Source organism: the organism of the source record quoted next, unplaced genomic scaffold (assembly GCF_019419815.1).
Source record: "Pyrus x bretschneideri cultivar Hongxiangsu unplaced genomic scaffold, Pyrus_bretschneideri_v1 Contig37, whole genome shotgun sequence".
NCBI classification, from domain to species: Eukaryota; Viridiplantae; Streptophyta; class Magnoliopsida; order Rosales; family Rosaceae; genus Pyrus; species Pyrus x bretschneideri.
Genome location: NW_025999690.1, coordinates 4,623,780 through 4,635,061, shown reverse-complemented (window position 1 = coordinate 4,635,061; position 11,282 = coordinate 4,623,780). Strand labels below are relative to the sequence as shown.

Sequence of the window (11,282 nt, the reverse complement as noted above, 5' to 3'; positions counted from 1 at the left end):
AGACCCTGATTCAGAAAACCGGACTTCACTGCTTAAATCTTCGGATACTGTGAGCCTGCTTGGCTATTTATGCATCCAGTTGCAAGAATTCTCGGGTTGCGCTTTGGGAAATTTTGGGGGACTGACTCCTCAAACCGACTTGGATCAAAACTCAGAGGATCTTGAAAGTATTCAGAGTTGTAATGTGTTCCATATGTTGTCCACAACACCTGCATGAAATTAACCACTAGAAATTAGTACAAGCACTGTAAGTACACACCGGTGTAAAAATGTAAGGTGCAAAGCAGAAGGCATGTACCTTCCATCCTCTGGGAATGGTAAAGCCTTCATACTCAATGTCGGCGATGGCTTTCCTAAAAGAGCCGAAGATTGGAGGGAATAGGTGCATGCTTTCACGCGCAACCTGCCAGGTATACTTCATCTTCTGTGTCATCCTGTGTCAGATTTTCACCTTGGTCTTTTGCTTCTCATTATCTCAGCATGTTCTGATATAATGAAATGTAACTCACAGATAAGTTCATGATTGAAATCGATGAACTTGGACTGCACGAAATGTTACATACCTTTCAGTAGAACACTATGGCAATAAGGATGCTGAGCCAACATTTTGAAAGTCATGGCAATGGCGAAAGAGGAAGTATCATGAGCTGCAAAAACAAGCAACACCACATTATCAACAACCTCCTCCTCAGTGATGTCTCCCCAAATCATCCCAGCCACCAATTGTGAAAGTAATGTTCCTCCCTGCTCGTCCTCCGCTTCTATCTTGCCTTCCATTTGCATCCTCTTCTCTCTCACTACTTCAATCAGCATATTCTCTATCTCCACCCTCGCTTTCTTTGCTCTCCAAAACCTCGAACCAGGAATCTGAACTGGCACTGTGAAAACCCCTTCCAAAACTCTCTCAAATGTTCCCAACATCTCTGCCTCCACAATGATCCCCAAAAAGCACTCAAACACTATGGTAAACGTCAAAATTTTCGTCGAGCAGGTAAAGGCTAATCTCGTCCTGGCCTTTCCACTTAGTGTCCAAGTGCAACCGCACAGAGTGGCATATTTTAGGCACCAACGTCTCAAGCACCGCCTGGCCAAGGCTCGACCCTATAAGCCCGTGCAGGCAGCGGTGCCGCTTCCCTTGCTTTTCCATGATGGAGTCCTCTCCCATCAGATGAACCGACGCTAAAGGCCACGAGCTCACCACCAACTTGAACTCATTGGACAGCAGGAACTTGTTAGCATTGGCTCCATTTACAATCACAGTCGGTGATCCCATCAGGTGCGTTGTGAAGATTTTACCATATTTCGCAATCCGGGGTTGAACGAAATCATCAAACAAACTGTTCTTCCGTTCAGCTTTGTAGAACTCCATTGTCTGGCCTAACCAAGGGAGCCCCATTTCGCCCGGTGGCAGTCTTTTCTTATTCGTGTTACGGCGTTGCTTGTGCCCCAAGAAACCGATGAAAAAGACCGTTGCAGCTAAGAAACAGAACAAACAAAAAGAATAATGATTGCTAATTTCATTTGCCATCGATGATTTCATGGACTAAAAAAGTTGGAAATTTGATAGTTCTAATTATAATGTGGTATCAGGCGAGCAAATTGTTTTTGCTTTATAGAAGAAAAAACCAGAAAGTCACAACCCCTGATATTTTCAGAAAAGTCAACCAATCATGAAGTCGTAAACCGTCCCAGGACTATTTTATCACAAATCAACAGCTCAGATTTTCCTGTTACGTTGACTCAACGTTAAGTTGCATATTGTCGAAATGGGTGATCGGCCACAGAAAAGAAATCCCAAAAAATCTGGTAGGGTTGCTGATGCGATGATGAAGATTAACTAACGCATGATGTAAACCGTGGAATCTTTTCAATCTATAATGATTGTTGATTTCAACAAAAGAGACATGTCACTAGCAATACAGTATGTCTTGAGTTTGACTTTTCTAATATTGAGTTCAGCATCAAATTATTGCAAACCGTTGTACAGTTTAGTTTAGCCTCTCAACTTAAATAACGATACTAAGAAAAATATAAGAAGAGACCTTGGAAGTCTCCATGCTGGAACTGCTTCACAATAATGTCGGATTTATACTTAAATCAAACTTAAACAAACCTTTAATCAAAAATAGAATTCGAGTGACGCAAAACCAACAATGAGCAATACACAATGCAATTTAGTGCCCCTTAATTTATTGATGTTTAGTGCCCTTTTATTGACTTTTTAATGCTTCCTCCCTGCATAATGCAGTTCAGTAACGAGTTTCATTTGTGTATATTTTGTGTATTATATGTATGGAACAATTTATAAAGAGTGGTAAAACCAATGCTATATTATCATCATGCGAAGAGCATGCCTTATGCATAAATTAACCACATCCATGTTAGGGACCAAAATTTGTGGATCCACGTGTGGATTATTATTCCAAAATTTGTGGATCCATGCATAAATTAACCACGTCCATGGTAAGTTGCATATTTCGAAATGGGTGACCAACCACAGAAAAGAAAAGAAATCCCAAAAAATCTGGTACGGTTGCTGATACGATGATGAAGATTAGCTAAGAGGTGATGAAAACCGTGGAATCTTTTCAATTTTGATTTCAACAACAAGAGATACTTGTCATTAGCAAAACAGTCTTAAGTTTGATTCCTATAAGGTTGAGTTCAGTATCAAATTATTGTGTAATTTGGCTTTATGCATAAATTGTTACAAACTTTTAGTTAAAAATAGAATATGAGTGACACAAAACCGACAATTAAGGATACACAAATGCAATTTAGTGCCTCCCTTATCAACGTTTTAGTGTCTCCTCCCTACACCATGCAATTTAGCAATCAAATTCATTTGTGTATATTTTTGTATTATAGGTATGCAGCAATTTATAAAGATTGTGGTCAAACCAAATGCTAAGAAACCATATTTATCATCATGCGAAGGGCGTGCCGCATGCATAAATTAACCACAGCCATGTTAGGGACCAAATTTTGTGGATCCATTTGTGGAATATTATTCCTAAAGATAAGCTTTATATATATATACACCATGAAAAGATAAGCTTTATAGATACACTCCATGGAATGATAAGCTCTCCTTAAGTGCATGATCCTCCAATACGGAAGATAAGATAGGTTAGTGTATATAAATCCGAGTAATGTTATTTTGTTACACTTATATTCTCGGAAAAATACTCATATTCAACGCATTGTGCATATGGATTATGCATTTTACATTGAAATTTTAAATAAATGTTCACCAACACATTAAAGTTTCGATATGTTAAGGTATACGTGGCATGCGTCCTGTGTCTCACAAATTGTATATATGGACGTAACTCATCAAAATCGGACGAGTCATCAAGAAGGACACGTGTCAACACTTGGTGGAAAGGAATTATTTGATTTTAATTTAACTAAATCAAATATTAATTGGTGGAGTCAAATCACGAATCGACCCGCAAATCGAGTCCTGGTTCTTTTGTCAATTAAGCCCACAATCAAGGCCAAATCTATCCGCAGGCAAGACTTGAAGGGTTTATAAATACGAGGCTCCAAGACAAAGAAAGGGGGCTAGAAAAATCATTCACGGCCATACGCTGAAGCTTTAAAACTCTGAAGCTCTCAAACCCCCCAAACACCCAAGACACTCAAGAAAACTTGGAACACCCAAGACACTCAAGGACTTGGAACACCCAAGACACTCAAGAAGACTCAGAAAACCCTCCGCGTTCTTCTTCAAACCCATAAAGAATCATTAAGCACTACTGCACCATGCCGGTTCTTCCATCGCCACAAGTCAAATCCATGCGGCAGTCATTTATCCCAGATCAATTCATTGTGACTCTCGGATCAACAACACACATCTACGCATCTTCGAAAATCGAATCAAAGGATCGACCTTGTAAACAGAGATTGCAACCCTAAACTCTTTGATACCAATACAATTATTTTGTACACATGTTCGTTTCGTTTGCTGCAGAAATTTCGTGTTTACAGCATTCCGACAAGAGCGGACACAATCAATGATCCATATTCAGTTTGAAAGCATAATCATCGATCTCACGCTGAAAGCATAAGCATCGACCTTGTAAAGGATCTCACGCTGCTCTGCATATACACAAATATTTGAGGATGTAGTTTGAGAGGGAGTCGGTTGTTCTAGCAGTTGCTGGTATAAATTATAACCACATTTATTTGAAGGGATTCAGGCTTTTGGACTTTTTGCACACAGAACAGAAGCAGCAGTTGGACTTTTTGCACACAGAACAGAAGCAGCAGTAAAGTCATATTTCTGCAGCAAAAGCAAATTGGGGACCTGGGTGTATTTATGATATTTGCAGCCACTCTCTCTCTCTCTCTCTCTCTCTCGCCTGTCAGGAAACTCCACAGAAGTAGGACTTGTGTACTACAGATACAATGAAACCCACGCTCTCCTCTCCGAAGAAAACCAAATGGGATCTTAATGGGAATTCTAAGAAAGGTCTGGGTCAAGAAAAATTGTTTTTACAACATAGCAAATTAGCCTCTGAGTTTAGAATTGATGAACTAGGTTATATCTTTAATCTTGATTACCATTGGACAAACCCATTGTTCTTTGACTCATTTGTAATTCGGTATGGGTGTCCGACCCTGTTATATGTAGAGTACCTCTCACAAATTATTTATCTATTTTGATCTCACTCGGTGTGAAAATTGCCCTAATCCACCATACTTAACCCAAACTTGTGCAAAGCCTCGATCATATGAGAATATATTTTTCCTAGGAGAGAAAAGTTTTGTAGTATTTCCCACATGAAAAAACAAAAAAAAAAAAAAAATCATAAATTTGGGCTTTGATGACAAAAAAAATGTCATTGGGATTCTCCAAATGTGAGACCAAACCAACCAGAGCTGTTGAAATGGCTCAAAGGAGTTTCTCAAGTCATATATTTGTCTGGTAACTGCATCAACTTCCTGGAGAATTTTATGGGATTAATGCTTTCAACGACCAACAGAAACCCTCTTATTATTTCAGTTCACAGAAAGCTTTCATCGGTTTCTAGCTAAGCTAGTAGCTAGCAAGCTCCATAGGCCTTGCCATCGATCACTGGCACTGCTGCTAAATTTAACTTAGAGCTTCACAGTTCGCTGTTACACAGCCATTAATTAACTAGGGCTTTCTCTAAATGTGTGACAACTCAGGATCCCCATTGGCCATGCTGTCTCTCTTACACAGCCATTGAACTTAGATTGAAAACTTGAAGTAAAATCTCATCACTCTCATGTCGTATCCTCTCTTGGGATTTTCTAGTATGCTCCAGGTCTTGTAGATCAGAATTTTTAGCCGTCAGATTCTTGGTCAAGAATTCAACAACGAAACGGTTAAAAATCATGATCTATAGCATACACTAGAGCATAGTAAAATAATCGCTCGGTTCCCTTCGTATGCTTAAAATTTATGGTCAATGGCAGATTTGAAACTTGAAAAGAAATTCAATTGCAAAACCCTATACTATACCCTACTTCGATGTTTTCTTTACTCTCCCCTGCCCACACATTTGTGCAATCTCACCTACTTCTCTGCAGATCTCATTAACCTTCATACAGAACCCACTTCATCTCTCTCTCTCTCTCTATAGAAATTTTAGTGGTCGCCATCAGTTACACAAATGTACCATAGTTGTTGAAGAAAATATTATACACCATACCTTTAACATATATATTTTCTTGGCTACAATTTCCATTGTAACATTTTGAGCTAGCTAGCTGCAAATTTATAAGCAGACCAAGGTGGGGAATTTGCATGAAACCGTGGCCAAATCTTAAAAAATGTGATGCCCCACAAGAAGTCGGTCCAGTTTTAATTTCCTTTTCCAACAACAATCACAAAGATCTTCCAAGTACATGGATTGAATGTTTTCCAATTTTCCAACCCATCACAAATATGAAGATGGTAGAGAGGAGATGGATGTGCAAAGTACTTTAGAAAATTTTCATGTGACCCATCGCAATTTACACAAATTTATGGGTAGGGCTCCACTATTTCCAAAACAATTTTATGTACCAAATTGTAATTAATTTAATACATAATCTCATATTTAACACATCATCCCGTCAGGTTGAATTGGGACCAGGATGAGCTAATACAAGGATAATGATTTTGGAAAACTGACAGGTTGGTCAAGGCTTGACTTGGTTTTGAGATTATTTCAAATTGGGTTCAGGCTATATTCAGGGTTTTTATCTTAAATAGCAATGCAAGACACACTTCAGCACATTTAGGCTTAGCTAAGCTGATTAGAGCAATGTGCTTCTCTGCTACACTTAAGTTCAAACCTTGCTCCCAATTTTTTATATTGGATAAGAATTTTATTAAAATTAAAAAAACAAGCTAGTTGAAGGAGAACAACTTTCATGTGGCACGGATACTGATGTATTGTGGTGTCTTCTGACAATCATATAATGTCAAATGAAGAGTTACCTACTTATTTCATTATATGATTTATAGGAGACATTGCAGTGATAGGGTACTTATGTTACACAAGTCCTCTAGCTGAAGGCCGATCATGCATTGGTTTCCAAATATTGTACTACATACAAGGCTAGGGGAGGGGATATCTATTTTTTCTTGGTAGAATTTATAATTTTATGTAATATCATGCTCTGTAAACTTCAATTTTGGAAGTAAAGGCTTCATCAAGAAAGAAAAAAGCAATAAGCTCTCTAATCCCAGTTATACAATCTGTCCAGATCACAACCAATATTATGTCAACACCCATATCAGAGAGAGAGAGAGAGAGAGAGAGAGAGAGAGAGATTATGGTATGTGTCTCAAAAGCTAGCAACTTAAGAAGTTGACACCATTACTGTAAGAAACACAATGGAGTAAATAGGAGGAGTAAATGCACCTTCAACACAGCAACTAACTACAACACTCCTTCACCTGCTAATATTAACTTCTCCCTTATATATTCACCCTCTTCCTCCTCCCTACACTTACTCCACCACCCTTCTTCACTTCTTCTCGCTAATTCCTTACTCTTCAAAGTAAGCAGACAAAAATGGGGAGAGTGAGAAGCAATGCTGCCTCTTTGTTTCTGTGGACTTTGGTTGCTGGGTTACTTTCCCAGAACTTGGTCGTCCCTGTCATGTCCTCCACCGTCCAAGACCAGAAGAACTTCTACTCTCCACCAGACCCCCACTCCGACAGTCCCCCTGGAGGTCTCTCTCTCTCTCTCTCTCTCTCTCTCTCTCTCTCTTTCTCAAATGATATTATGTCAAGCATTCACTAACATGTGTTCTCATGACCTCTCCTACTAATTCAGGTTCACACGGAACTCCGTCCAGGCCACCATCACATGGTGGCGGCTCTCAAAGCCCCCCGTCTCATGGAGGTGGTGGAAGCTACAATCCCACACCATCACCACCTTCCAACTGTGGCACCCCACCAGCACACCACAACCCAACTCCATCACATGACCCTAGCACTCCATCCACTCCATCAACTCCAAGCGGTGGTGGCTACTACTACTCTCCGCCACCAACTTACGGCGGCAGCCCCCCAACCACACCAGAAATCGGTACCCCTCCCACCCCAGTCATTCTAAGCCCCCCGATCCCAGTCACTGGAACCCCACCAGTAATTGGAACCCCACCAATTGATCCAAACACGCCAACCATCCCTTCTCCTCCTTTCCTTCCTGGCCCCAACTCCCTTCCACCCTTCACATGCAAGTAAGTAACTGGTTTAAATAATACGCAGTGATTAGCTGGTAACTAGTATCAATCTACAGTATTTGGCACATTACTATTATTTGGTTGATATTTGACTACATGTCGACTATGTACCGGATGTTGTAGATGGTAAAATGATCACGTACAAAAATGGTACATATTCATAACTTAAACTTCATCTCTAATTCATAAATTGCCTTGTTTTGCAGCTACTGGGGGAGCCACCCCACACTAATATGGGGTCTGTTGGGCTGGTGGGGAACTTTGGGCAATTCTTTTGGCGTGTCTAGTCTTCCAGGGATCGGATCCGGCACCATGAGCCTCCCGCAGGCACTTTCCAACACCCGCACCGACGGGCTAGGAGAGCTCTACAGACAAGGAACTGCTGCCTTGTTGAATGCCATGGTGGATAACAGGTTCCACTTCACCACCAACCAAGTCAGGGACAGCTTCGTCAGTGCACTGGGATCGAACAAGGCGGCAGCAACTCAAGCCCGCGTTTTCAAGCTTGCCAACGAAGGAAAACTCAAGCCCAGAGCCTGATCTCAATCACAATCATCATTTGCTTTCATTTAATTTAAGTTCAAAGTTAATCTTTATGAGTTGTTAATTACTTATATCTACTTAAGACAGACTTCAGAGTGTTTGTTTGTCATTATTCTAGAACGTTACGTTCTTAGTTTCTAATCAAATTTGCAGCACTACAGCATGTTAAGATATGCAAACTTTGGTTTAAATTTATTTAATACTTAGCTTTTATCATCTTAATTAGTTTTTAATATAATTCAAGATTTTATTGAGTTCATATCTCATGCAGTATAAATAGAAGCAACAATACTACAAGCGCTAAAACGAATCCCAAATTTTAGATACTAAATTAATGTGAAAACGATATGACAATGTTAATTTATGAAAAATAAAGTAGATGAAATTCACGTAAAAATTACATGTTAATAAAACTATAGTACCACCTCTGCAGCTCATACTGCTGAACGCTTGTTTCGTGTTGCAGAAAAGAAATTGTGCAAGGACCACCGTCTTAAATTATCAGTACGGATCATTTCTTGTTAAGTGAAAGCATGAAATCTCCAAGTTGTAATCGATCTCCTAATCCTAATGACATCTTAACTCGCGTGCTAATCATACTCGAACGGATATCTGTAGAAAATGCAAAACACAAGCACAAGAACATAACAGAAATAAAACTGTTAGCACTGTTAACGGGAAGAAGAAACGCAACAAAAGTTTTAATCATATACAAATCCTAGTTTCCCTCCCTTTCTAAATGGATCACCAAGTTGCATATGTGAGTAAGGCCAATTATTGAGGTCACCAAAGTTCAAATACCCCCTCCCCATAGATAAGAGTATTAATTTAGAATACGCTATGTCAAACAAAAATCTATATCATTAAGTCCACTTTTGATTGAAAGTTTAAGAAGGGATAACTAAAAACTAGGGAGTGAGGCAGTTGAATGGGAGTGTAATGCCAAAAAGATGAGAGCAACTTATATGCAATAAGTTCACCGTCACCTAATGTCACGATCTAGTAAAATAATGACATGTGTTTCATTGAAATCGGTCATTATGACAGCAGTGAACCCATTCTATATAAGTCATTTTCCACAAAGATTGATGAGATATATATATATATATATATATATATATATAGCTTTCCTTGGTCCCCTGTATCTGCAGAATGCCCTCTTAAATGACATGTTCAAACTTTTCTCAGCATAATATAATGTTTAAAAGGACACATCCAGCTAAATTAACCAAAAACATTTGAACCGGAAGAACAACTTGCATGATATGAGTATATCTTCATGTGATATCTCATGCTAATGAAATAAGGACATGTGGTAAAAGCTTACATGTCTTTATTTTACCAGTAAAAAACTTCACCATAACAGTGTATTCATGTCATATAAGTCATTCTCTTTGAACCAGACCACAATTCATTAAATCACAAAAATAACATTACAAAAGCTAATCTTGGTCAAATGTGTAGCCAATGCTAAAGCAAATACATGGTACATAATCAATTACAAAAGCACACAATACAAACAAAACAAAACTTGGTATGAGCTAAATAAGCGACAAAGATCATATAATTGAAATTTGACTTAAATGCAAGTCCCAGCCAAGGTCAATTAGACAAACAAGCTTAATCTATTAAATCCGCTCTGGATTCTTTTGTGAGGATTTTAGGGATTCGTGAATTATGTCTGATTATCATTCATCGTGTGGTCAATTATTGTCAATTATGTTTATGTTTATTTTAAATAAAAATATTTAAAATAATTTATGATCATACGATGTACGATAAACAGGTACAATTCACGAACCTTCGGGATCATCACAAAGAGGATCCGGACTCATATATTAAATGTACTTAATAGTACAATGAAGGATTAAATATAATAATAAATGGATACCTACCCAACTTAAAAAAAGGAAATATACGAAATTGTTGTAAAATCGACGATGTGTGTACAGTGGAATAAATAAAACAAGACACAAAATTTACGAGGTTCCTCTACAGTCAGTGTGACTGGAGTACGTCCTCGGGCAGCAGTGATGCTTTCATTATAATTTGGAATAATAGGAGTACAAAGATAACTCTATGTATTCTCTCCTCTCCTCTTTCTCTCTTTTTTTGTCTGCTCTCTATTCAAAGCATACGGAGTGCTGTATTTATAGAGCAACTCCAAGCACACATCTTTGACAATATAATCTCCACATATCAATATTCTGCCAAGGTTTTCAACACTTTGGCAATGTTTTCAATGTTGTGGCAGGTATTCAATACTATGGGCATTCATTACCCACTAGTATTTTCAACAGAAATATGTTAAAGGAGAAAAAAGAGTGGGGCCATTATTGTCCGCATATTTTTAAAGTTTTTTTTTTTTTTTTTGTTAATTCAAAATGGTTTTGAAATTTGTATAATTCTTTATTTTGGTTTATAGGATTTAAAATCGTTAGAAGTTGTGCTTAAGGCCAAAATATTTGTTAAAATCAATACTTCGTCAATCATTCTGATCATTTCGTGAAAATTATTTGTTAAATAAAGCGATGAAAAAAATACCTTCAAATTTTGAATTCATTTTAGCCCTTTATTTATTAAATTGTGTATTTTTGTCATTTTGGAGCTTATGTGCCAGAAATTTTTCACGAAATGATCAAAATGATTTATGGTGAATAAACTCAAGGATTACTTCTTTCGATTTCAAATTTTAAGGACCAAAGTGAGGAAGTATACCAATTTCAAGGACTATTTTGGCTAAAGCCTATTTTTAGTTTCTGCCCCATGAAAACCACTTAGATGAATCTGCAATGCGATGCCTGTGGCTATATGATTTTATGACAGCAGTGGAGTGACCATCCATTGTCCAACCTAGAAAGTGCATACAAGTTAGTTTCTAAATGTTTTAGGGATTAGGGGACATGACAACTAAATGCCATCTTCTATTTACTTAAAGAGTAGTGCTTCTGATATTTTCTTGTGCAACCTACGGATGCCTGTCTCAAGATGCATATGTTTCTTGTGCAACCCATTCGATCGCTACA

The 11,282-nt window shown here is 38.2% G+C and overlaps 1 protein-coding gene and 1 pseudogene across 1 annotated transcript; one reads left to right on the top strand and one right to left on the bottom strand.

The window, feature by feature from the left end:
- Nucleotides 1–32: 32 nt before the first annotated feature.
- On the bottom strand, nt 33–1,528 carry LOC103966853 (annotated as a pseudogene).
- Nucleotides 1,529–6,954: 5,426 nt separating this feature from the next.
- On the top strand, nt 6,955–8,472 carry LOC103966220 (protodermal factor 1-like). Its single transcript, XM_009379378.3, has 3 exons — nt 6,955–7,197; nt 7,302–7,710; nt 7,920–8,472. The coding sequence occupies exons 1-3, from the start codon at nt 7,038–7,040 to the stop codon at nt 8,251–8,253; spliced, it is 903 nt and encodes a 300-aa protein (XP_009377653.2). The 5' UTR covers nt 6,955–7,037; the 3' UTR covers nt 8,254–8,472.
- The last annotated feature ends 2,810 nt before the right edge of the window (nt 8,473–11,282 follow it).